Source organism: Carica papaya, chromosome 3, assembly GCF_054855325.1.
Source record: "Carica papaya isolate Zhongbai chromosome 3, ASM5485532v1, whole genome shotgun sequence".
Classification (NCBI taxonomy): domain Eukaryota; kingdom Viridiplantae; phylum Streptophyta; class Magnoliopsida; order Brassicales; family Caricaceae; genus Carica; species Carica papaya.
This window is the reverse complement of record NC_142311.1, coordinates 33,613,701-33,641,308: the sequence shown is the minus strand read 5'-3', so window position 1 is coordinate 33,641,308 and position 27,608 is coordinate 33,613,701. Positions and strand designations below refer to the sequence as shown.

General features: G+C 34.1%; 2 protein-coding genes across 2 annotated transcripts; both read right to left on the bottom strand.

The window, feature by feature from the left end:
• Window positions 1-7,959: 7,959 nt before the first annotated feature.
• Window positions 7,960-9,439, bottom strand: LOC110815110 (LOB domain-containing protein 16-like). Its single transcript, XM_022042763.2, has 2 exons — window positions 8,957-9,439; window positions 7,960-8,461 (listed from the first exon to the last, which is right to left on the bottom strand). Exons 1-2 carry the CDS (start codon window positions 9,239-9,241, stop codon window positions 8,117-8,119), a joined length of 630 nt encoding a protein of 209 aa, XP_021898455.1. The 5' UTR covers window positions 9,242-9,439; the 3' UTR covers window positions 7,960-8,116.
• A 1,972-nt stretch (window positions 9,440-11,411) lies between these two features.
• PARP1 (poly(ADP-ribose) polymerase 2) lies at window positions 11,412-26,059 on the bottom strand. The gene is made up of 20 exons (XM_088216677.1): window positions 25,771-26,059; window positions 24,388-24,437; window positions 24,105-24,291; window positions 18,392-18,578; window positions 17,947-18,286; window positions 17,424-17,619; window positions 17,156-17,317; window positions 16,975-17,035; window positions 16,819-16,882; window positions 16,486-16,737; window positions 15,023-15,260; window positions 14,822-14,934; window positions 14,650-14,726; window positions 14,368-14,528; window positions 13,842-14,033; window positions 13,560-13,668; window positions 13,342-13,424; window positions 12,655-12,792; window positions 11,971-12,153; window positions 11,412-11,729 (listed from the first exon to the last, which is right to left on the bottom strand). Exons 1-20 carry the CDS (start codon window positions 25,918-25,920, stop codon window positions 11,682-11,684), a joined length of 2,991 nt encoding a protein of 996 aa, XP_088072803.1. The 5' UTR covers window positions 25,921-26,059; the 3' UTR covers window positions 11,412-11,681.
• Between the last annotated feature and the right edge of the window lie 1,549 nt (window positions 26,060-27,608).

The following is a 27,608-nucleotide window of genomic DNA, read 5'->3' as shown; positions in this document are numbered from 1 at the left end:
TTGTAACATCCAACCCCTAAATAAAATAAAAAGAGTAAGTAAATAAATATATAAATTGAGATTAGGGTCGGTTTAAATGAAATGAATTTTAAAATTTTGGTGTTTTTATTTAATTTTAAGAACCTAAATAAAAACATGTGAGGAAAAAAAAAGGTAAAAACATAAATAAATGAAAGTGAAAAGGGACAAAAAAAATAAAAAAATGGACGATCCTGATTGAACCATGTGAGGAGATCCAACGACTGAGGTTTTATTGAGGATAAACGACCTAGGTTGAGCTTGTGAGATCCAACGGCTAGGGAGATGGGTATATAAGGAAAAGATTAGGGTTTCTTTTTCATTTGAGAGAGAAGCCGAAAAAGAGAGAAAGGAGAAGAGAGGTGAGTTGATCGAATGAGGGAGAGGAGGAGAGAGTTGTCGAGAGGAAAAAAATAAATAGAGTGGGAGCCGAGTGGAAGAGAGAAAGAGAAGAAAGGAAGAGGGAAGATGGAGAAGAGGAAGGGAGAGAAGGAGAAGCGTAGTCGAGCGGGTGAGTGAAAGGAAGAGCCAAGAATGGCCGCCACAAGGGAAGAAAAGAAGAGAGAGTAGCAGAGGTGGTAGAGTTGTGGAAGCCGAAGCCAAAAGGAAGAAGAAGGAAGGGAAATCGGGCGAAAAGCAGTGTGACGACGAAAATCGAAGTAAAGAAGGCGTGCAATCCATCATACAAATCTCAAGCAAGCGAGGAGAATAGCGGGGTAGCGAAAAAAATCATCCGGAGTTGAAACTGAGACCGGATAGCACCATGTCGGGCAAGTAAGCTTTTTTTTTATGTTTGGTTGGCTGTTGGACGACGAGGGTAGGCAGTCGATGTCGGGCTGGCCACGTGAGCTCAACCTGGTCACCTATTCACTCGGGAACCGAGGAACCTTCCTCGGCTATGAGAAACCGACCCACTAGTGGAAGTCAAAGAGTCTTCCTCAGGTATGGGAATTTGATTCACCCCACGGGAAGCCAAAGAGTCTTTCTCGAATATGGAACCCGATATTTTCGAGTTTGAGAATCAGGACTGTAAGGGAGCATATTGCTCACCCTTATGCAGTGACCCGGGCATCCCGTCGGGTTGTCATTGAAACTCGTAGTTTCGATTCAATTTAGCTTTAGTTTAGTATTTAAATTGCATTAATTGATCTGCGTCGTGTGTGTGTACAAAGAATTGAGACGTTTAAACATATCTGAAAAGATTATTGCACAAAGGAGTTGTAAGTATTTCTGATTCTAAATCTATATTATGATTTTGAAATTATGCATGTATTTTATTAATTTTGTGCGTGTTTTAAAAATAGAATGGATGCTAACCCAATTTTTTTTATAAAGAACAAAACCCGCACCTATGGCAAGTGAACCCTAAACTATTGAAATTTATAAGGAGATAGAACCAGAAAACAAACCCAAGACTGAGAAATAATTAAAATGTGATCAGAAATAAAATTTAAATTAAAAAAATCGCCAATAAAGCGAAAGATCGAGAAAATAAAATAAAATAACATAATAAATAAATAAAAATAGAAAGAAATAATTATGATTGTGAAACGATCAATTTAAATAAAATTTAAGAGAAAATTAGAATAAGAGAAAAGTAAATAAGAAATTAGAAACGAGAGGATGCGAGTGATTAGGGTATGGACCCTGAATGCCTTCTCGTTTAGTTTGAATCGAGGAAGAGAGTCTGTATGTGTTGCTGAAGTTCAGCGAACATAGTGAACTTGTATATGGATAGGGTTTGAAACCTAATTTAGACGTGAACATGTGTTTGTGAATGTGGGTCACATAGCAAACATAATTGTTGTGACAATTGTGAGATTTTGTGTGTATGTGCTATCCATGTGATGGGGGGATCCATTTCGCCTCTCCTCGATGACGATATAAACGGCATCGCGTGTAACACCCAACCTTTTTTTTTATTAACTATTATTATTTTTTTATATATAAATATAATTATTATTTATATGATTTTAATTTAATTTATTTAATTTTAATTTGATTTAATGGAAATAATAATAATAATAATGGTAAAAATTGGTTAGGGATTTAATTGAAAATAATTTTAGAGAAAATTGGTGAAAATTTGGGTTATGATGGTATTTTTGAAAGAAAAATCAGAAACTGGAGGTCAAAATATAATTTAAAAAAGTTACGCCATGTTAGCTGCCCGATCAGCAGCCCCGACCAACCAGGATGCGCTAGGTAGCAGAGATGCTGATGCGGGAGGCCACGTGGGGGAAGCCGCGTGGGTGATCTGTGTGCGCGCGATTGAACGGCTGAGATCCGTTTCCGCACACACAGACAGCCCAGATAAAAAATGTGCACAGACGGCCCAGATTGCATCGCGTACGGACGGCCCAGATTGAATCACGCACAGACGGTTCAGATTGAATCGCGATGAAATTGATTACCGTTGTTTAAAAAGATTACTTAAGACCATAAATAGAGTGTTTTAAGCAACAAACTTTGTATTTTTATTCCTAAAGTAGAAAGTTTATAGACCAATCTATATAGATCTCTTCTCAAGTCTTATGGAAAAAAAATTGTCTTCAGGTCTAATTTAAATAGTTTTAAACCTAATTGTGTGACAATTTCCATTATAGGACATATGGAGGTTCGTGACTGGGGAGAAATTCTCTTCATAATCAATCCCTTATTTCTTGATGTAGCTTTTTGCTATTTAATAGGTTTTGTATCTATTAATAGACTTGTCGAGCTTGTGTTTGATTTTGGAACTACACTTCTTTCTAAATAGTTTATGCCTAAATGATTGATCAAGTATCTTTCAAATATCATTATTAGTTATTAATTTTATATAAAACTATCGTTGCATTCTTTTATGCAGTAGATGATAAAGATACAAAATTTATGGAAGAAGTTGGTTCATCAATATTGTAACATCCAACCCCTAAATAAAAAAAAGAGTAAGTAAATGAATATATAAATTGAGATTGGGGTCGGTTTAAATGAAATGGATTTTAAAATTTTGGTGTTTTTATTTAATTTTAAGAACCTAAATGAAAACATGTGAGGAAAAAAAAAGTAAAAACATAAATAAATAGAAGTGAAAGGGGACAAAAAAAATAAAAAAATGGACAGTCCAGATTGAACCATATGAGGAGATCCAACGGCTGAGGTTTTATTGAGGATAAACGACCTAAATTGAGCTTGTGAGATCTAACGGCTAGGGAGACGGTTATATAAGGAAAAGATTAGGGTTCTTTTTCATTTGAGAGAGAAGCCGAAAAAGAGAGAGAGGAAAAGAGAGGTGAGTTGATCGGGTGAGGGAGAGGAGGAGAGAGCTGTCGAGCAAGGGAGTCAAGAGGAAAAAAAATAGAGTGGGAGCCGAGTGGAAGAGAGAAAAAGAGGAAAGGAAGAGGGAAGCCAGAGAAGAGGAATGGAGAGAAAGAGAAGCATAACCGAGCGGGCGAGTGAAAGGAAGAGCCAAGAATGGCCGCCACAAAGGAAGAAAAGCAGAGAGAGTAGCCGAGGCGGAAGAGTTGTGGAAGCCGAAGCCGAAAGGAAGAAGAAGGAAGGGAAATCGGGCGAGAAGCCGTGTGATGATAAAAATTGAAGTAAATAAGGTGTGCAATCCGTCATCCAAATCTCAAGCAAGGGAGGAGAATAGCGGGGTAGCAAAAAAAATCATCCGGAGTTGAAACTGAGACTGAATAGCACCATGCCGAACAAGTAAGCTTTTTTTATGTTTGGTTGGCTGTTGGGCGACGGGGGCAGGCAGTCGATGTCGGGCTGGCCACGTGAGCTCAGCCTGGTCACCTACTCACTCGGGAATTGAGGAGCCTTCCTCGACTATGGGAAACCGACCCACCAGTGGAAGTCAAAGAGTCTTTCTCATGTATGGGAATTTAGTTCACCCCACGGGAAGCCAAAGAGTCTTTCTCGAATATGGAACCCAATATTTTTGAGTTTGAGAATCAGGACTGTAAGGGAGCATATTGCTCACCCTTATGCGGTGAGCCGGGCATTCCGTCGTGTTGTCATTGAAACTTGTAGTTTCGATTCAATTTAGCTTTAATTTAGTATTTAAATTGCATTAATTAATCTGCGTCGTGTGTGTGTATAAAGAATTAGGACATTTAAACATATTCGAAAAGATTATTGCACAAAGGAGTTGTAGATATTTTCGATTCTAAATCTATATTATGATTTTGAAATTATGTACGTATTTTATTAATTTTGTGCGTGTTTTAAAAATAGAATGGATGCTAACCCAATTTTTTTATAAAGAACAAAACTTGCACCTATGACAAGTGAACCCTAAACTATTTGAAATTTATAAGGAGATAGAACCAGAAAACAAACCCAAGACTGAGAAATAATTGAACTGTGATAAGAAATAAAATTTAAATAAAAAAAATTGCCAATAAAGCGAAAGATCGAGAAAATAAAATAAATTAACATTAAAAAATAAATAAAAATAAAAAGAAATAATTATGATTGTAAAACGATCAATTTAAATAAAATTTAAGAGAAAATTAGAATAAGAGAAAAGTAAATAAGAAATTAGAAACGAGAGGATGCGAGTGATTAGGGTATGGACCCTGAATGCCTTCTTGTTTAGTTTGAATCGAGGAGGAGAGTGTGTATGTGTTGCTGAAGTTCAGCGAACATGGTGAACTTGTATATGGATAGGGTTTGAAACCTAGTACAGACGTGAATATGTGTTTGTGAATGTGGGTCATATAGCAAACGTAATTGTTGTGGCAATTGTGAGATTTTGTATGTATGTGTTATCCATGTGATGGAGGGATCCATTTCGCCTCTCCTCGATGACGATATAAACAGTATTGCGCGATGAAACCTTAAAAATGATCTTTCGTATGTATTTGGTTATACTTTAAGGTTATGATTGGTTTTCAAGTATATATATGTTCTTTCGAGAGTATGTAGTTATACTTCGAGATTGTAAATGATATTCGAGTGAAATTAAAAAATTCGATTAGAAACATGTGAAAACGGTGAAAATAATAAATAAATTTTGTATTGAAAATATTACTATTCCATTTGTCTCATATTGTGTGTTTTGCATGAAATATTATCTGAATTGAAAGAACAGAAATACTAATTAAGTTGGTGAAACTCATTAAATTTTATCATGATATTTTCCAAATGAGAAAGAAGAGGCAGAACCACTACTGAACGAGTAGAACCTGTAAAAGGGTTCCTGTTCATGTTTATTTTATGCAAATTTAGAAATTTTCGTTTTATTTTGTTAAACTCTAAATTTTGAACTCAGTATATATCAGATGAGATGTTAGGTTGTATGATAAACTTTGAGTTATACATATGTATATTTTGTGAGCCCATTATATAAAAATAATATGAGTAAGAATTAAGTCTCATATCGAGTTTGAGTTGTTACAAATATCTACAAAAGAGTAAGTGAAAACTTCTATTTAATTTCAAAACAAAGACAAAGACATCTAATTAGTGAATGATGTTGTGAAAACTTAAATATTGGATTATAAAACACCTATATAAAAGTATTGCATTTCATAAAACATAATATTATCTTTTACTTTATTAATACCGGAGAATTTAAGAAAGTATCAACTATCTATATATTTCTTTACTTTGACATAATTCCTTAAACTAGTTTTCCAAATACCTCCAAACATATCAATGCAGAAAAAAAAAAAAAAAATCTCCAAAGTATTCATGTCAATGCAATCACAAGCTTCTGAAAGGCAAGATAACAAGTAATAATAGTTCTTTTGTAGGTAAAGAAATAAGAAGCATCATAGTATGTCTTTGCATTTATAGGTTTACATGTGTTTGAATGAACTAGATCTAAATGTTGTAAATCCCCATTTAGCCTTACCAAAAGGCTTTTATAAGCTTTTCTCGCTAAATCGAACGCACAAATTAACTTTAATAAACGACCGCAATTGTTCTTCTGTAAGCAATCTATTTATTCTTTCATGTCTCATGCGATCCGATACTGTTTTTCATTTACAAGAATCATGCATAATGTACAGTTGAAGAAATCATAATTCGCATCTAAATCAAACATGAAGAGAGATCCGCTTAATAACCATGACAATAGATTGTTTCCTAAACAAATACTCAAATAAGTACTCTTAAAAGAAAAAGACTAAGTTTTAAGATGCCTATAAGTAATAATAGATAACATCAAACTATCACGACATATAAAAATAGGTCATAATAGCAACAGGTATTTGTTCTGTAACCTCAGTTGGCAAATTCTAACTCTAAAATTTTTCTTATAATATCACTAAAGATAGTTATATAATTGTTGTTAGATGAAACTCGCTAAAAATTTACACAACTTATTTTTATCTTTACTTACACATTTTATTATTTTTGTATCTTTAGTCTAAGTAAAAATATATATATATATATAAATGATGAATAAATATAAATATGTTAATAAATAATAAAATAAAATATATTATTTTTTGTTCACATTGACGAATATAAATTATGTTGTTATCATTAATATTATATTTTCTTAATTATATTTTCACTATAAAAAAATTATAATTATTTTATTTCCTCACAGCATCGAATTTTCCTTTACTAATAAAAATATAATATCTTTCACAATGTTTTTTTTATAAAAAAAAAAAAAAGAAAAAGAAAAACGCATTGAATTATATAAATTTGCATATATATATATATATATATATTATGTATAATTAATTATATATTGAATGGAGGGAAGAAGTTGGCAAAAGCAAACAGGTAATTAATTAGTGATGTAGGACAGTGCATTCAATCTGGGGGACACAATGTCCTTTCGAATGCCTACAATTTGATGGTGTATAAATATGAAAATTGGAATATATATATATGTATATATATATATATAACAATAATAAAGAAGAATAGTTATAATGTTAGGTGAACCTACTCATCATTACAGCATATATAAACCCTAAACACTCATGCTCACCAACATGTGTTTTCCTATATAAATATATATATATATATGTAATCATCACATTCATCTCCTGATCTATTTTTTCCCAAATTAATTTCCGAAAACCAACTCATCATTATACCATCTTATATCCAACTATACTTTTATAGATATATATATATATGTACACTTTTTCGTTTATATATATTCACTCTACTTGTTCTCAAACACACACGGACGCACACACGCACACAGATATATATACACACACATGTATATAATAAACAGACAATTCTACATCACTAGACCAATCTTCTTGGTGAAGCAGGAAGAAAAGATCATAAACAAAGACCTAGTTGAGGATTCCATTCAAATTAAAATATATAGAACGACTAGCTTTCGTTATCCAGCTATACACACACAGATATATATATATATATATAGAGAGAGAGAGAGAAGCAAAAGCTTATTAATAATATAATTTAATAGTAGTTCGACACTATCCCAGGTAAGAAAGGACACCTTAAGGTTCAAACTTGTATGTTTAATTAATTATTATTATACAATAATAATATAAAATGTGGGTTAGCTAGCTAGTAATTATATATATTATATATATTTCAGTTTTCTCCACAGATTAATTAAACTAAAAATACTTGTAAAACAATTCAAAAGTAGTCCTCCAAAACTCTAATCGAATCATCAATGCAATATCTGATCAATTATTGCTGCTCAATTAAATATATATATATTATAATATATATATATATATATATATATAAGGCTAATCAGACCACCCTTAGTAAATTAGTTAACTGTAGCTTATAAGAGAATAGTTCAATTATCAGCATAAACAAGAATATCTTCATCATATTTAAAGACCCTATATATACACATATATAAGCACCAGAGAGAGAAGTGAAGTACTGTAAACCAAGTATAAAGGAAATGCTAGAACAATTAATGGCTTACAGAATTAGGGTAAATATTAGAATTTTTTTTGAACTGATTAAGTAATCTCTTGGGGAGTTGTTGTAGCTCTCAAATATATATATATATATATATATATATATGGATATATACACATGCATGATTGTTTTGTAGGTGGATGACATGTTCCATAAAATTTGAATTAATTAATATTATGTAAATAAAATTTAGAAGAAGACACATTATTAAAAGATAAATTAATTAGTTTCTCATCATTCTAAGTGCCAATGCTTGAAGCTCACCCAAGTCAGTATTACATGGAGTAGTCATCGTCTTCTTAGACAAACCTTGAAAACAAAACTCCTCTCTGGTCTGAGACATCATGTTCAAGGGGGAATCACTGCTATGATTAACATATTCCAGTGAGCTCTGAGGGGAGCTAATTGGATCATAATCATTATTAGCTGTTGGGTAAGTTTGATTAACTGATGATGAACTCAATCCACATATATTGTTACTACTCCACTGATTATGATGATGATGATGATCCATGTTTTGTGCCAGTTGAGCCTTTACTTGCATCAGTTGTGCTTGAAGACAAGCCACCTATACATACATATATACGTATATGTATAGTATCATATCAACATCAACCCAATACTTGTTTATATGTAAAATGAATCAACCTCCCTCCGTATTATATATACATACATAAAGAGTAATTTTTGATCAACATCAACACAATTCTTGTTTATATATGAAATGAATCAAAATCCCTCCATACTATATATATAAAGAGTAATTTTTATAAAAGGAAAAGGAGGTAAGTAGTAATGAAAGTTACATACAGGATAAAGACTCAAACTTGACTTATAAGTTGAAGTAAATTAAAGACTGAAGTTGTGAGTTCAAATCAAAGTGTGCTTCTGTATGTTTTTTTTTAAGCAAGAAACTGCTTCTTGATATGTCATAATAGATATTGTAATGGTTAATTGATGAATATATGAATTTTTGAAAAAATTAAAGATAGGGAAAGTCTAGTAGAAGATATTTATATATGTATGTATGCATATATATACACATATGGGTATGTTTATATACCTGTTGCTGCAAGGCAAAAATGTGGGAAACACAGCCATAAACAGGGTCTCTAATCCTAGCTTGAGCTTCATAAGCAATAGTAACAACAGCCTCACAGCGGTCATGAACAGGGACATGAAGCAGCAATTTTGAGACATTGCTAGCTCCAAAAACTTTATGTATGGCTGCAAATCTTGCAGCTCCTTGCTCTGAGCTGAAGTATGGAGCAAATATGCAATCAGACGCACATTTTCTTCTCAAGAATTTGCATGCACCGCACGGAGAACCACTTCCGGATGATGCCATGACCCAATATCCCTACTACTACTATTACTATTACTTCTTAATAATATATGTATGTATATATATATATATATATATATATATATAAGAGAGAAAACTAAAAACCCAAATGAGATTAAAAGAAAAAGATGATGAAGAAGATGAAAGGCGCACGAGGGGACTAGGAAAAGGTGCCAAAAACAAAATGGAGTTTGATGATGGACGGGGGGAGGGTGGGGGGGGAGGAGAAGGGGATTAAATTAAGGGAAGGTCTTGAAGAAAGGGTTTGAATGGGGGACATCAAGGGGCCATTTTTGTAGGGTTTTAAGGGAACATTTATTAATGGTTTATGCAATATGGGTCGTCTTAATTAATTTCTAATTTTATTTTTTTAAAATGGCTTAGACCAAACTTATTCTTATATACAGTATTATTATTATTATTATTATTATTATACATTTATTTTATTTATATATTACCAGCTTTTTAAAAAAAAAAAAAAATTATTTTCATATAGAAGAAGTTTGATTTTTGTGGTTTAAATTAATATTTATTTTCCGCCGAACGCCGCATCTGGAAAATGCTGCAGTTTGTCCACTTCTTCTACTGACACCTGCCGGTAACCCTGACCATCTTCTTCTTCAACTACTCTCTTTTGTTTTTTTTTTTTTTGGGTGTTCTTTTAATCTTCATCTCTCACTTAAAAACCCAGTTCAAAAAACGTGTGACCAAATATATATATATATGTATATATTCACTACAATGTAATATATGGTTTGATGATTTTCCCTCAAAATATAATATATATGTACAAAACCCACTTAATATTCAGATCAAGTTGTGCCTTTCGTATGTCCCTTCATATATGATTGGCATTGTATGTACTCTTTACATAAAATTGGCATTACGTGTTAAAACATACAGATTTTTACTGTCAAATAAAATGAATTTGAGTTATTTTAAGAAACAACAAAGCTTTAATTAGGTAGAAAATAGGAATGGAACATTTGGTGGGGATTTTGAGTGTGACATATATAGACTAAAATGGACTTACGGGTGTGGAAAAGTGAAGACTGTCTCCTCGTGTAGACAAAAAAAAAAAGAGAAAGAAACATGTTTGTTGAGGTGTTTCTGGCCATTACTTTGTGTAAAAGCAAACCACCGCCCACAATCAAAAAAATTACAAAAACCCTTTTCAAAGTTTCAAATGTTTAGTAGTAACTTCTCCCCATGAGTCCATAAGATGAATATATAAACAAAAACCAAACTGAAAATCATCAATCAAAATCTCTACTTTTCAATTGTCTTGTCTATTATGCAACAATCAAACAGTTCACATCGTCGATTTGGATCGGCACGTGGAAGGAGTTCACTGCTCGGTTACCAGCTGTGTGCGGCAAGGGAATCAAGACCAAGAAGTAGAAAAGAAACCCAGAATTTAAAAACTCGAAAAATGAAAGAAAACCACCATGGCTGAACTGGGTTCGTCATCTTAACAGAGGATTATGGCACTTTGCAACAAAAAGTTTTTACTCATATGACATAATGGAACTCAGATATTTGGAGATTAACTCAACGCCCCATGACATAATCATCAGTTTCTTATATTGCTCTTCATCTACACCATCGCTGCCGCACACACATGGCACACATGCAAGCCGCCCACAGATTCAATACAGTTTCCAGAACCCTGCCAAAACCAATCCCCTCACTGCTACCCTTTTAAGCCCTTGATCTTAAAGATGGGCATATCAAATTCAACTATCCTTCTATTTGGACTCTACTTATCAAACCACTATGACCTATGGTTGACAATAAAGCTGACTCCAAAATATTAATTCCCCCTCTTCAATACCAAAAAAAGTGACTCAAAACTCCATCCAAAAATGAAGTGCACAAACCAGAAATACTTTTTACAACTAGATACTTTTTACACTAGCTGCATTCGTGTTCCCAATCACCTTAATCAGTCTTCGATGTTGAATCTATGTAATCAATAGCATTCCAACTTTAAATACAGTATAGCAACAAGATTCTTAAGGTGAAGTTGACACGCCAGTCAACTTACAATCATTCAAGATCAACTGGCATCACTGACCTCTAAGATGCCTTTATATGCATATAAATGATGTTGTGGCTAACTACGAGCAGTGTATGAGCCAAACAACAAGTGCAGAACCAATGAAGTGCGGGATCATCCAAGAATTATAGTCCTTTAATTGAATAGAAGAAAAGCCAGCAAATGGAAAAAGAAGATGGATATTAAATATCCAAGTTCAAGCTTTCTCCTTAGATTATTCAGAAAATATCATTTACATGGCCAAATACACAACTTCAAAGATCTCCAGATCAACCCCCAAAATGAGATCTTATCAAGACTGCTAACAGGGATAATGCTCAAAACATCTTGGCACAGCATAATCGTTACCAATAAGCTTTACCAAAATTCATTTATCACCCCGCTTCATCTCTTGTGATGGAACCTTACTTTTAACAAGAACTGCATCTTAACCTGTATAAGATAATAATCTTTGTCAAATATCTCATAGTCATACACTATCCTAAGAGCATAGGAGACGTGATATCTCGTATTCATAGACCTTACCCACGTATCTATAATACTGGTGTCTCTAAGAATCTAGATTAAACTCAAATATATGCTCAGTAGACACAAAAATAAGGTCAAAACTCATATGATATTGGTTCAAACAAAGTGTAGGCAAAAAAAAGCAAAATCCAAAACTACAACTTACCTGAGCTGTATCATAAACGATGTACTCATTATACATCAGCTCAGATGCTTTCACACTCGAAGTAACAGGTTTACCACAGGGGATAATAACATCATCCCTCCACTTTACAAATTCTGATTCTTGTGGTACTTTCTTCCCAAGTCCTTTTGTTGAGTGCTTTCCCTTGGGAGGTTTGTCCATATACTACAAACAAAACAGAAAAGAGTTAACCGGAGAAAATAAGAACATCTGTAATTTTAAGCTGCTCTGAAATGTCATATTAGCATGTCTGACAAGCATACACAATATCACCTTCTTAAGCAAGAAAACAAGTAATGTAGCACTCCGATTCATAATGCGCTGTTCGGTTATTTGGACGCTCACTCCAAGATGCCATTATATATATATATATGTAAATATATATTGATAGGACCACCAGATACAGAATGATCATGTAGCATGTCTGGTGAGTGTATAAACAATGTCACATTGTCAAGCAAGTCTACCAGTAATATAAATTGTATTAATTAATGCATGATGGAACTTCGAGATTCACCCCAAGATACATGTCTGGTCATGTAGATATAACAGTGGAAAAAATTAAAATGAGAAAGACAGACGAAACCCAGCATAAGTTCATGCATGTGAAGCAAGGACATCCAAACACAGATGGAGAGATACTAACATGGTAAATCATTGACTCACCTTGGCCTTCTTGAGTTCATAAATCTCTCCTAAAGCAACTTCACTCAGAAGCATAAGGCCCACAGGATTTTTCTTGTCAGTGTAGCAATACTGAGCACTCTTGCTGACTAGGTCAGCAAAGTAAACGCCCTTACCAAACTGTAACACAGAATCAACAAAAAGATTGTTAGTCTCACTGTATTGTAATCAGACATAAAATACATTTTTGATTCTACATGCAAGCTTCCATGTGTTTACACTCTAATAAGGACACAAGTATCAATGCATGCATGCATGCACAACAGATGTACAACTACCAGAAATTTTTAGAGAGGGAGAAAGAAACCACGTAGCCAGTAACAGAAGGGAGCTTTTCTAGCAGACAAATGAGAAATGACAAATGCATGTAAACATGCACAACATATATACCAGTAATGTAAATCTTGAGAGTGAGAGAGAGAGGACCATGTCAATAGTAAGAGGAGGTTCTCTAGCATACAAACCACAAGTACATGTAAACACGCACAATATATATACTAGTTATGAGAACCTAGAGAGAGAGAGACGGAGGACCATGTAGCCAGTAACAGGAGCTTCTCTAGGATACAAATCACAAGTACATGTAAACATGCACAACATGTACACTAGTTATGTAAATCTAGAGTACGAGGAGGGGGGGGATGAGAGAGAGAGAGAGAGAGGGAGGACCATGTAGCCAGTCACAGGAGCTTCTGGCGGCGCTATTCTCAGTCCTTGGCTAAGTATTCCAACAAAATTAGTCAATCTAGATCCTGCACAAGAGAAAAGCCTTAGTTTGAACTCCAGCAAAGCTCTTAGATTGTATCCCACAATACATTGAAAAAGTAAAATATCCTGTAACAATTTCTATATTCCTTTAAAGAAAATACCAACTAATTGCATTTTACCATGCCATAGAAGCATCCTGTTCCCAAGCTTTTCTCTATGTGGAGCAAACTTATCAAGTTCCCCTTCCCTCTCAAGCAAGAAAACTTCCTCAAGTTCAAGAGTCCAATCCTGAGATGTGCAAAGCAAGCACTTAGTATTTGTTAAGAAAATAAAAAAAATTAAAAAGACGAATCCAACGACTCTACCCTACAAAAGGAGGAAACAAAAGAAGGGAAAAGCAAGAAATTGATGTACACAAATTGCGCACACATCAACATCAAGCAGTCAAGTAGCAAACTCACAGTATGTGTTGGGGCATGAGTCGTCTTCAAGTACTTCTCAATTAACCTATAATCTTCACTATCATGAGGAAGGGGAGTAATATTGCACTGCAGCTTCCTATATTTTTCATCAAGGGAGTCATCATTATCAACATCAAAGCCTACCAATCTTGAAGCTATTTCAATGTCTTGTAAAGCTTCCAACATTTTCACCTAAACAGAAGAAAAAGGACATTATTTGGGAAAACAGAGAAGCGGGGGGAGAGAGAGAGAGAGAGAGAATAGTGAAAACAATTATTTCCACTGAGGTCCTTACGTGATCAGACTGTCCAAAGTGGAGTATAAAAAAATAGGAGATAATTAGATAATGTAAATGAAGCAAATCACAGTTCTAAACAATACAGCATGTATCCATATGATTCAATCAATCTAAAGAATACAAATTATATAAAAAACACAAGTTATATAATTTTTATTCTAGTTTTCTCAACTAGATGGCTTTGTCACTTTATCTATCATATCCATTTAGTACAGTACTGATCCGCACCTTTGATTTAAAGTCATCTTCATCCCGAATAACATGTGGATGAATAGAAGGGATTAGAGTGAAAAATCTATTGCTGGCATCAACAATCAAGCTCTCTTTGATAGAAGGATCATGAGTGTCGTTGTTTAGGAGATTCTGTATCTCAGTTAATGCCTCAAAACCTGAAAAAGAGGAGAGCGTGAGAAGCCGTGTGCAAACAGATTAAATTTGAGCATGGCTTCAACAGAAACTGCCGAAATCAAAATATTAAGGGATAACTGTTATATATATGGATATAGCTACCCTTTTGGATATTATGTTTGCTCAGTTTTCCAAGAGGCATTTCTGACATGTTGATCTCAAATTCCATCATCGCAGCTCTGCAAAACCCAATATGTGTTGCTTCAGATGCATATATTTATCACTTATAAAGAAAGAAAAGAAAGAGTGAGCATAGATGCTAATAAGTTGTAACCTGTATGTTTCCACATTGAAGAGCATCTTCATGAGTTCTATTAATGATGAAGCAAGTTGGCTATCTGTATCAACCCGCTTGCTTTTTGTTGCTTGCTTGTTAACTCCATAATCCTAAAAGCCCAAATTTAAGAAAGGTAGAGTATGATGTAAGAAACAAGCATAACAAAAAATCAAAATCTAGAGTGACAATGAGAAGTACAATATCCAATGGGAAGAATCTGCCAGGTTGCTTTTGAAAATTCTTTTTATCTTCCCAAGCCTCCCATGGATTTCCAGTCTTCTCAAGGAATAATCGTTTGAATTCCTTGATTGCATCTGATTTTGACATGTTCTCCAGCTTGTCCCCTCCAATTTTTTCATTTCCAACCCGACCCCATTTGCGGTATACATAACAATCTGAACCTTTATCTTCTTGAATTATTTGAAGAATATAGTAACTTCACAGAATAAACAGAAGAGAGTTAGAATTTAAAAAAAAAGAAGAAAAGAAAAGGAAAGTGCAGTGACAGAGATAGAGACAGAGAGTGTAAGTGAAAGAACAAGGCAACAAACTAGCAACACAAAAAGCAATTATATGTATATATATATAGCAATGTTAAAGATACATCAGATTGATTTACTCCGGCAATCATATTGCGAACGGATGTTAAGCATGCTCAGGAAGCAGTCTCTTTAATACATTGAAGACTTAGCTGTAATATGAAATACCACCTAGAGTTCAGCATGCTAGGTTTACAGGACATAATTTATATTAGGAACTAAAAGTTTAGAAAGAAGTTATACGGAAACAGAGTGTTCACTTTTTTTTTTTTCCTTGCGCACAACACCTATTGAAATGTCATATGGACACCATATGACAAATTTCCACCATTGTCCTGGAGTCATTTTATCCTCTATAGCCAATATTTCCGCATTGGACTCACCATGTCAACAAGTAACTTATGCATATAAAACTCTTCCGAACCTTCCAATCATATTCTTTCAGTCTCCTCTGCGGTGAAATCTAGCTTTTCAAAATCTATCTTGTAGACCAGATAACTGGTTATGCTTCCTGCATGACCACTTGAAGGAAAAGGCAAGCAGATCTTATATCCAAGTGAAAAGTGTATGACTATGCTTACAAAAAAAGTTCTATCTAATAGAAAGTTGCCTAAAGCTCTCTCTTATATTGGCATAAGCCACATTAACAAAAACATGACAAGAAGATGGTAAAGAGGGGTTTTTTTTTTTTCTTTTTTATCTTTCTTGATGAAAAAGAAAATTTATCAGAAGAAAGGCAGGAAGGAGGTGCACCTTGTACCAATATTTGAAAATAAGGCCAAAGACGAGATATATAAGGGGTGTTGAGGTCCAGAGTTCTAAAGGTAATTGATCAGCATAAATTCATAACAACACCAGCTGTTTGTTCTTTTTCTAATGTATAAGACCAAGGTGGATGAAACTTTGCACTTTCCAGTGCCAAAGACTATAAATTTAGCTACCAACAAGATTTGCCCATCAGATTGTGCTCCTTGAATAACTCTAATCATCGTAATAAAACTATGGTCATTAGTTCTTTTTGTTTTCTTTTGTTTGAAACGAAAAAGATTGTAAAAAGCAAGAAGTCAAACCAGTTGGGACTAGATTGCTTAAGTTAAGCTTCAGGTGTTGAGCACAACACACCTATTGACACCAGTTGACAAGTCAGACAGACTCAATGTCGTGTTATAGATACTTTTTCCATCCTCGAGGATGTGACCAGAATCTTGTAGACCAGAAGCTTCATGAACAGCACTTCGTCCTTTCACTTTGACTGTGACCATGCTAGATGCTTCACCAGTAGCTTCAACTTTGTACAAGTCAAATGGAAGCTTCTTCTGTCTTTTAAAACAATCAACCAGGTAGTCCTCTCGGACAATTGATATTTTCATCCTCCTAAGGAAGACAAATTCATTTTAAACTAAATAAGTTGAAAGAAGAAACATACTCAATATAGCACCTAAGCAGTAGATTTACCTCGCCTTCCTCATTTCAGCATCCTGAATATCAAGCAATCCACTTACAACTAAGCAGTTAACACCTGCCAATGATTTTTGGTCACAGTGAACAAATATGTACAAAGACAACAGACAAAATATCTAACATAAAATACAGCCCCCTAAAGTTGCATACCTTTCTTGATCTTTGAATGGAACTGTCCACCTGCTTCCTCAATTTTTCTCTTCCATTCTTCCTGCAAACAGTCACCCATGAAATGAAGTGGAGTTCGAGAGTTATTATACTCCAAAAGAGTGCTGAGCAGGTTAATCAGTAATCATGGAAAATACACAGAGAAGCATGGGGAATATCATACTATTGATTCCTTAGCTACTCCAGAAATTGAAACACTTAAATCTCCCAAATTTTCATTCTGTGATGACTGAGACATGCCATTAGCTGCTCCACTTGCAGAAGTTTTACCGGATGCAGGTGGCACAATTCGAACAGGTTTCTTGCCTTTTTGTGATTTAAACCACTGCGGCAGAAAAAACCAACATCAAGTTACGAGTTCCTCAATAGATTTCATCAATGTAGATTTAATATATAGGGCCATGTCAAAAACAAAGAGAAGGTCGAGCTACCTTAGTAAGAAATTGATTATCTTTTCCTTCTGGGATTTTCCACTTCCTTTTAATTCGCTCTGGCTCACAAGTAGAATAAGAACACTTACTCCATTCTGATAAGTGGCCATGGCACCGGAACACGCCTCCAGAATATCGAAGGGGACCAGAACAAACTGGGCAGCTAGCAAGTGGTCCGAATATCATTCCATCGGCACTAAATAAGATATTTGAACCACAAAATTTGTGTCAATCTGTGGTGCCATTGAGGTGTTCTCAGCAAATCAATAATTGCCTAATCAAACTTTATCAAATAATCCAACCGATACAGAGAGACTTAGATATGTCTATCAATGGCATCATTTGACAAATTTGTTATGTATGGGAAGACAAGCACATCAGAGAAGTGACAATACATCAAGTGGCATCATTTGACAATTTGTTACACATGATAGTGAAATAAAAATCCACAAAGCACTTGTAATCATTTCCAGAAAATAAAAGGACTAGAAAAGTTGGTAGTCCACAGTGCAAAAGTACTTACCAACGATCTCGCAAATCAAGTTCTGATCCTGTTGAATCTTGACCATTTATTTCAAGCATTTCACGCAACTCTGCTGTTGTCACATGTTCTTTCAACAGATCCTTCAACGCCCAGAGTTCTTTAGCTTGAAACTCCAGTTTGCTTTCCAAGTCTGACACTTTGGGCTGCTCCTCAGCTGAACTAACAATTCCTTTAGATCCAGCCCTGCTTGTCGACACACCATGCTCAGCCTTCAGAATTTTAGACTTCTGATCCCCATTGTTGTCTCTTCTGCGTTTTGTACCAGCTTTTGAAGTCAATTGATCAAGCTCTTTCCCTCCTTCTATCTCTGTTTCCGTTCCTGACAGACCAAGCATAGTGAGAAATAGATATTAATAAAGAAAAGCAAATTAGAAGTCACAGAATCAGAGAACAAGCTACTGTATTAAGAAAACAAAATTCATACCGCTCTTAGCAGTGGGACAAACTTTTTTAACCAGTCCAAGAACAAGTGCTTGATCAGAAACTGGGAGGCTTTCCCATCCAGACAATTTTTCCACTTGAACAGAAGGGGATGCTTCCATGAAACAGTTGGCATGATGCCATGCCAGTCCCTTAGCTCCTTGACCATCAGGCTTCGAGGATATGCGAACCTACCAATAAAATAATAAGTAACCTTTAGTGAATAAAGAAAGAAAACAGGATGGAATTAATCAAAACAGTACATGATAACATAAGATAAAGTAGAAGAGTGTTTGGTATGTATGGATTAGTCTGACAAATTTGTTTCTGATTTATACTATCTCATGTTTATTTTATTTTTTTCTTTTTTGGCACTAAAAAGTGAACAGCACAATACAAGTTAATAATGTGTTTGGTTTTTCTTTTTGAATTCCAATATAATTTTTGAGCAAATATCAAACTGATCCTGCAGCTGTTGAAATAGTTTCTTTGATATAGTTCTTTGATTCTATTGTCTTCTTTCAAGATATTGATCAGAGAGTTGGCTCTTGGCCTCTCCCAGCATTTTCACCTGCAATTACTTCATTTTGTTAATCCATATTCTGCACTCATGATAATGCTTTTAATAAATGTTTCTGGAAAGTTTCTGTCCCTCCCAAGTTGGAGGAAGAGATACAATCGTTATCTCTCCAGTCGTCAAGGGAAAACAAAAAGATAATAAAGTGTGCAAATTGAAGAAAGCATTATGTGGTCTAAACTAATCACAAATGTTTGGCTATGAAGATTTGCCAAAAGAATAATTGCCATCAGATACAAACAGAGTTAAAAAAATTATGCATGATTTATAAAGGACTCAAATCGAAGGACAATGGGCTCCTTGGTATATACTGATGACATAATTATGACAAGATATGATGGGAAAGAGAATGAAACATTGGGAAGATGCCTAGTCAAAAATTCAAAACAAAAAAATTTGGGAGATTTAAGCACATTCTAGGAATTAAAGCAGATCATCCAACAAAAAGCATCTCTATTTCACAGCAAAAGTACGTGACCTATCTCCTAAAGGAAAAAGAAAAGTTAGCACATAAATCCTGCCTCCACATTAACTGACCAAAATTAAAAACTAGGAAAAGGAAGTGAAGACCTAGCTATAGATAGAGAAATATACCAAAGACTCGTAGGAAAACTTATATATCTTGCTCATATAACACCAGACATTGCATATATCCTGAGTGTAGCTAGCCAATTTATGCAAGGACCAATAGAGGTTCAGTCTCTTCATCATTGAGGCATCTATTGATGCAGATTATGTAGGCTACCAGTTGATAGCTAGTTTACTACAACAGACGGCTTTTCTTGAAAAGAAAAAGTAAGGTATACCTAAAAACACCCAAGGGGTGCAAAACCCATATACAAAATTATCGGCGACTTATTAGGAGTTATTGTACTTTTCTTAGAGGTAATCTTGTGACATGGAGAAACAAGAAGCAAAATATGATTGCTAGATCAAGTGAAAAGGCAGAGGTCAAGCCACTAACAAAGAGAATATGTGAACTACTATGGTTCAAGATAATTTTGGAAGATCTAAATATCATACGGAAAGGGCCTATACGCTTATTGCAACAAGTTTACCATTAACATTGCTTAAAATCCTTATAACATGACAAAAGAAGCACTGTGAAGTAAATACACTCCATAAAGGAAAAGCTGGACAGTTTGATTGATTTGTACTCCATACATCTTAATTAATGGTCAAGGCACAGATGTACAATCAAAAGGACTCAGTAGTGGGAGTCAGTAGTGCAACATTCCAATGATTTAAATCCAAGCTGGGAACAAAGGATACATATTCATCAGCTCGAGGGTATAGAAAATCCATCAATCTTTTATCTTAATATTAGGAACTGAATCTTCCTAAATTTTGGATATTAATTAACAATCCTACTAATATAAGATTTGATTTAAGAAGTTGTACTATTTTTTCTCTGTGTAAAAACTATATATATCTATCAATATGCTCCTTCTCAATAGTTTTCCTCTAAATTCCACATAGACCTTCCAAATATGTGAATAGAGTAATTATGGGATAGGATGGGAAAACAGAGTTATAGATCAAGATACCTAAAGAATCAATCAAATAACCAAATTCCATGAGCAAGGCCAATAGAGAAAACAACAAAAATGAGGACCTGAATTAAAGAACTTGTATCAACAGCTTGATAATCATTATAATTTTTAAAAACATATGAAAATATATGTTCAACTACATAGAGTCATAAAAAAGATGAGATAGAAATATAATGGCTCTAAGAAAAACTAATCAGATGGCAAAAGCAAGTAGCCAAAAAGACATTATCAGTTCAAATATCCTCCTAGAAAAGAATGCAGTATAGCAATTTCTATATTTAAAGAAGTTTTTTTTTTAAATAAAAAGTATGTTGTATACATTAACATGGTGCCAAATGGGGGTATCACCCATGTACAAAGAATTTACAATAGTGTTAGAGTATCTATAACATTCTCAAAGTTCTCATCACCAAATATATTATGACCTAGCAAAATAAACCCAAAATAGTGAATCTGCCTATCTCTTATTTTGTACACACTACTCTTGACATCATCAGAAGCTCTAAAATTTCTTTCTTTCCAAAAAACCCAAAAAACAGTTAACGGAATTAGATTAGCAATATTATTTTTTACATATAAACCATCTCAAACCCAAATTTCCATACCCACCGACCCAGCCATCACCCACTCAATCCCCAAGAGACCATACACCATACACCAAAGATTTTAAGCCATAGGACACTACCACAGTAAGTGATTACATGTTTCCTTCACCTGAAGACAACCGTAGCAGCCATTAACCAAAATCTGTCCTCTAACTCTGACTTAATCAATCGTTAAAATCTTCTCCAATATGCCTCCCAAGCGAAAAAAGCTATACATGGAGGAGTCTTGGTCTTCCAAATTTGTGCAGCCGGGAAATCTAGACAGACATTGCCATCCCAAGCACACAAAAACCTGTAATAAGAAGAAACAGAAAAATCCCCTTTCTTTTCCAGTTTCCACACAGCCTGATCATTGCTTGTTTTCAACTGCTGTGTCTCAAGAATCTTCAATAAATCTTCATATTCACTAATCTCTCAGTCATTCAAGTTTCTAGAAACATGAACCGACCAAACATCTTTCTCCTTAGTGACTCAGTAGGCATCCTTAACAGTCATATTCTTATTTTGGCAATAGCGTATATCCTGGAATATCTTCCCATAAGATTACCCTCACCTAACCAATCATCCACCCAAAAACTGATCATATTGCCTCAGCCAAGGTTCCACTTGATACATTGCTGGAATCTAGGCCATTGCATTAATATTTTGCTCCGCTAACCTCTCCCATGAGGAGCATAGATTCTCCTGCCATGGTTTTTTACCATGTGTTCTCCCCACCGGGAGCATACAATTTGCCTCCATAATCTGTCTTCTTCTATATTTGAAGAAGTTGAAAGCTTGGACACATCTTCCAAAGAATTGCAACATCACCGTCTCAGGTTTGTAATCTATCCTAAGGGCCAAAAACAGTAAAATCTCGAAACAAGCTAACTGCTTGTTTCCTGAATTTTGCCATTCCAACCTCTAGTGAGGCTTGTCAAAGAGAACCATTCACATTTCAGAGAGTGAATTCTAAATTTTAATGAAATAGCTTATAAGCTTTTTCATCACAATAAACTATCTATAGTGAAGTTAATCAAAGTTTAGACCCATAGCAAGGCAACTCCTAAACCAACTCCTAGTTTAGCAATAAATTAAATGCATCCCAATGCAAAATCCTAAACCAAATTTCTTAAGATACTCTAAACTCCTCCAACTCGGATGAAGTCTTGGAAACCAACTAGAAAGCAGATTCCCATTGCTGATTGTAAGACTTCTCAAAATCAGTTATTAGCAACAATGGCCATAACATTTGTATACGCACACCAGTCAAAGTGGGACATTGTGCTAGTATTCCCTGCATTACTTCCCAAGATGCATTCACTTGGAGTGACCCTTCCAATGGTTGAGTAACTTGTGGCTTTTAGCAACTGCCATCAGCTTAGAATTGCTTTTGGTACTGGCTACACCTTGCACTAAGTGACCGGTTATAGAGAAGGCTGCAATTATCCATCATTGTCGAGTTTTTTGAAAAATGAGACATAGAAAACTTGACGAATGCACTGTCCTGTAACTCCTAGAGATAGCCCACCATTCCTATTTGTTCCTTGGTCTCAAAAGGATCAAAGAATCTAGGAGCTATCTTCTGGTAATGCCTCAACTCAATGACAACTGTTTAATAGGATGGAGGTCTCGAAGTACCTTGTCCCTTATTGACAGTGTACTTTGCAATGATGGGCACTGTAGGCAGTCTTCATTACTGCTTGAGCTTGAATGCTGACCATTTAGATTCCTAAAAAGTGATCCCAGGATCTGAATTCCATCTCCACTGCTTGTACCTTGGCAAGCACGGAACAATGAGAAAATAGCTAGAGGGAAGACCTCCCATTAAATAGCCCAAACGCAGTCCTGTGATATAACAGTAATACGAAGATAGAATTCATCCTATTCTCCATCCCCCCATTCAGATAGAGTCTCTAAAAGAACCTTGAGTAAATCCCTTTTAACAACCTCCCAATAATTACGAAAAAAAAAGTTATTGAAAACCGTCTAGACCCTGTGATTTATCATTACCCAAGTCCTAAATAATCCTCTTAATCTCCTCTTCCTCAAAAGGTCTCTCTGACTATCTAGCTCTAGCATCATCATAGGAGTCCATTCTAGCCGTCAAGGAAAGGTCTTTTAGTATCTCCTCTTGGTATAATCTCCTATACAATTATGATTAAAACAATAATCTCTAACAGAATCTAATGATCTCAGTCTTAATAGAGGAAGAATCCCTAACCACCCTACCATCCTTGAGTTCCAACTGCTTAATGAAGCTCTTGTGCCTTCTCCCACTAACTAGGTTGCAAAAGAAAACTACTATTGGTGTCTCCCATCTTAGCCCATTCCACCCTTATTTTTGTCTCCAACTAGTTTCCTCCCTAAAAAGAATATCCTCTAGACCACTAGAAATTGAATCCAATCCCTCCACTCCATGAGACAATTCTTGAAATCCAATCTATCCAAAAGGCTCTTCTCATTAAGAAAATCTTGCTTTTTGGTCCCAATATTATCAAACACCTCCGTATCCCATACTTCAATTTCTCTATGAATTTGGGACTCCTAATGAATTTTTATCTTTCCGAGCCCTCTTTAGAAAATCCTTCCCATCATTCTTTCACCTTAGAGAAACTTGGGTGTCGTCACCAAAAATTTTGAAACCATTAAGGAGCTAGATCCCAACACGAATTATCAAATTGTAATAGGAGAAATTCTTCAAGAGAAATTTTCCTCCCAATCTTTTATTCTTTATTTTCATTTTTACCATAATTTCAGTACTATCTTCATTTTACACCACAAACACACGCCACCATGGATGCTTTTATCACTAAAAAATATGTTTATATATTAAGCATACCCTTATACTCCTTAGTCTAGCTTTCAATGAAATGATTTTCCCTCACTCATCAACATTCAAGCCTCATTATATGTTCTAAGAAGATGAAACTATTGAACCTTGAGATTTTGGGAAACCAAGGACGATAAAAAGATTCATGGTATTTAATCACAGAAAAGTACCTCTCCTTTCGTAATCTTTTGGTTGCAACGCCTGCAAGTAGCACGAGACGTTTGCGAAACTTCAATACTGAATTCCATTTTAGTGACAGCATTATCATTATTGGTAGTTCCACCACCTTCCACATATTTTCTAATTTTCTGCTGATCCTCCCAGCGAAGAGATTCTAAGCCTTCAACATCATCAATTCTAGAAGCATGACAAAAAGATTTTAGAGCCAATCAATGTATCCATCCAATTACCTACAATTTTTTAGGAGAAAGAAAAGTGAATGCAGCCACTTACGATTTTATTTGTTTTGCTTTCTTCAGTATGCAATTAGCATGGTGCCACATCTAGTTCAGGAAACAAATCAAAGTCAGGTACTCTCAATTTTCCTCCTTTTTTTTTTTTTTTTTTTTTTAAAAGAAAATAAACTAACGCAATGAAGACACAAAAAAACCAACATGGAATCAGCAATAAGAATTTATCTCAAAAAAAAAAAAAAAAGAATCAGCAATAAGAACAGGAATAAAGCATCAATCCCAGAACTCAAACACAATACCCAAAAAAAAAGCCAAAAAGAAAAGGGTTCCCACACCATGTCATGATAGTCAACAATTTTATATTCCCATATTTACACATAAAGAAAAATAAGAATTACAACTCCAAGCACTAGAGGATCGACCAAAAAGCAATTGGACTCTTCAGGTCATGCTTAACTAATTTTAACTTCATATTTCCATCCCCTACCTTACAGGATAAGATGTACAAGGATTTCCACGTGTTTGACTAACAAAGCATATGAATGTGCAAGTGTGGAAAACATAGAGCCAGTAGTAATGTAAGAGAATGAAAGATTAAGTCTACAAGTGAGTATTTTACTATCGTTCTTGTAATCAAAGCTTTAACTAAAAGTATAGAGTGCCCAAAACTGATTATGATGGATTTTACTCGAATTCTTTTTCTACTCTGCAATTTCTGCAACATGGTGATATTCCCATCAATATAGCTATAAGAGGGATCAAAATACTTCATTGCATGGAATCCCAGCACAGTGTACATTCAGAAGAACCTGGTAGCAAACAATTATTCATATCCATAATGAAAATGACTTTCCGTAAAAAAGCATCAGAAGAGATGTTGTTCCTCATACTAGGTTTCTAATTGTATAATGCGAAATTGGATGAGTTGATTAAAATTTAAATACATTGTACATAAGAAACTCAAAAAGAGCTTTAGAGAAGATAAGTACAAGGGAAATCCAAAAACTTCCCAGACCCCTGAAACACTAAACATAAGTAGTCGCCTTTTTAAGAAGTAGAAGAAGGCATTCTCGCATTGATAGAATGTTAACCTCAACTAAAAAGAACAGTTGAAGCCCAAACCTACATTTCATGCAACACAATCAATGATTACAATACATTAAACCAAAAAAAAAAAAAACATAAACACAAGAGGACTGCATGATCAACGAGAAAGGAAGCTGAACCTAATGGTAATTACAAGCAACAAAACTTGATGATGAGATGCATTCGAAAGAAATAACATAAAACCCCAAGAGCAACAGTAATAAAAATTTTGTTATTTTTCAAAAATTGCGTAGAAAGAAGAATGCGAAGAATGAGTAGAAAATGAAGAGGGGGGATCGAAATACAGATAGTTAGAGAGATGGAGAAGGTTGATTACAGGCATGAAGCCATCAAACTGAGTAGATTGAACCATTTTGCCGAGCCTGAAACCTTCTTTGTTAATAGGTGACTTGCAGGTCCTGCATGAGGATCTTGCAGACTTAGCATACTCTGCCTTCCATGGCTTTGGAGGGTTCGCCATCGCCATCGTCAATCAAATGTATAAGATGAACAGTGATGTTCAGAGGAAGTTACAAAGGATTCGACCTCTAAGAACGCAGTTCTACGGGAAGTCACTCGATCGTACCAGTGGCTTGGGAGAAAGTAACGGAGCTATTAAATAACTTCTGATACAGATTAAAAAATTAATTTAGTAAAATATATAATTTTTAAATTATTAATTTTATTAAAATGATAAAAGAATAATAATTACTTTTAAACAAATAATATAAACGAAGAATAACAATATTAATTCTTAAACTTAATTTAATTTTTTATTTTATATTAATACCTAATTAAAATAATTTAAATATATATATTACGTGACAAATTAAAATAATTACAAAAATAATTATTTACTAGTTTTCTAATAGATTCGTTGACAGTATTAAACGTGTAAAAATTAAACGTGTAAAAATTTAAAACGTTACTAAAAATTATGAATTTTAAAATAAAATAAAATAAATTGAAATATCATCTTGACATGTAAATATGTATCTAGGTAATCCAATTTGAATATAAAAAAATCATATAATAAGTAGAATTTTTTGAAATTTAATTTTCTCAAAAAACTTAAATTTGTGTATCTCGATTTGGAAAATTATTAAAGAAAATTATCTCATGATCATATAAAAAATTAACAGTTAATTTTGTGTATTTAAACCAATAATGTAATTTCTTTAATATTCAAATCACATGGATTACCATAATAATTAGGATATGTATTTAGTGGTTTGTTTTTTTCCAATTGTTATTTTTTAAAAAATTTATATAAGATATTAGTATAATATGGAATTAATTAGTATTAATTGAATGATTATGAACATATGATTGTTAACATTAAAAGATGTTAAAAAAAAAAACATAATAAATATTTGAAGTCATAATTTTTTACACCACATAGACATAATATATATATATATATATATATATACACATGAACAATTTTATAATTATTGACAAAATAAAACAAAAAGAAAATAAGCAAATCTTCTTTTAGAAGCTAATGGGTTATAATTGAATAATCTAAGTTTTTATAATTATTTAATTACTATACAACCTACCTAAATATCATATATATATATATATAATATAGTTATCATATATTTCCAAGGGAAGTAACTACATTTTGAATTTCCAAATAAATTTCATAAATGATTTTCATTTGATCGAAAACATAATAACTAGTGAATAGTTGTTAAGGGTTTGACATTAATTAGCTTGCTTAGCAATTTTGTTAGGTGTCCAAGGTTGGGCTTGACTGGTTCAGGGTCAACGAAGTTCATTCACCCACTTCTAAATTCCAACTACTGCTCCAATAAATTATCCTTACAGATGACAGCACTTCATATACCTATACATATATACATACACATGCGTGTGTATACACACACACACATATACATATATATATATATATTATGTGCATATAATGGCAAACCAATGAGTAAATATAGACACTTCAGTCACTTTTCTTGGGGTAAGACACTTCAGCAGTGTTTGCTTCATAAAATAAGTTTTTATTCATCAATAGTTCATGGTATATCTAAAGCTTCTGTACCCTTTTCACCTGTAGTTGGTAATTCATATGTATATATACACACACACACACACACACGCATATATATAAGCCTACACCCTAGAGATGAATTCCTCAATTAGAGGCTATATTTCAAT

Bases quoted from the DNA above. Each gene is read 5' to 3' on its own strand.
- LOC110815110 (XM_022042763.2), bottom strand. From the start codon at position 9,241: ATGGCATCATCCGGAAGTGGTTCTCCGTGCGGTGCATGCAAATTCTTG. The intron at 8,462-8,956 runs GTATATAAACAT...ATGTATGTATAG, and splicing joins TTTTTGCCTTGCAGCAACAG to GTGGCTTGTCTTCAAGCACA.
- PARP1 (XM_088216677.1), bottom strand. From the start codon at position 25,920: ATGGCGATGGCGAACCCTCCAAAGCCATGGAAGGCAGAGTATGCTAAG. The intron at 16,883-16,974 runs GTATGCAACTTT...AATCATTGGCAG, and splicing joins CCATTCAAAGATCAAGAAAG to GTGTTAACTGCTTAGTTGTA. The intron at 12,793-13,341 runs GTCCTCCCTCTC...TCTGTGTTACAG, and splicing joins CTCCTGTGACTGGCTACATG to TTTGGTAAGGGCGTTTACTT.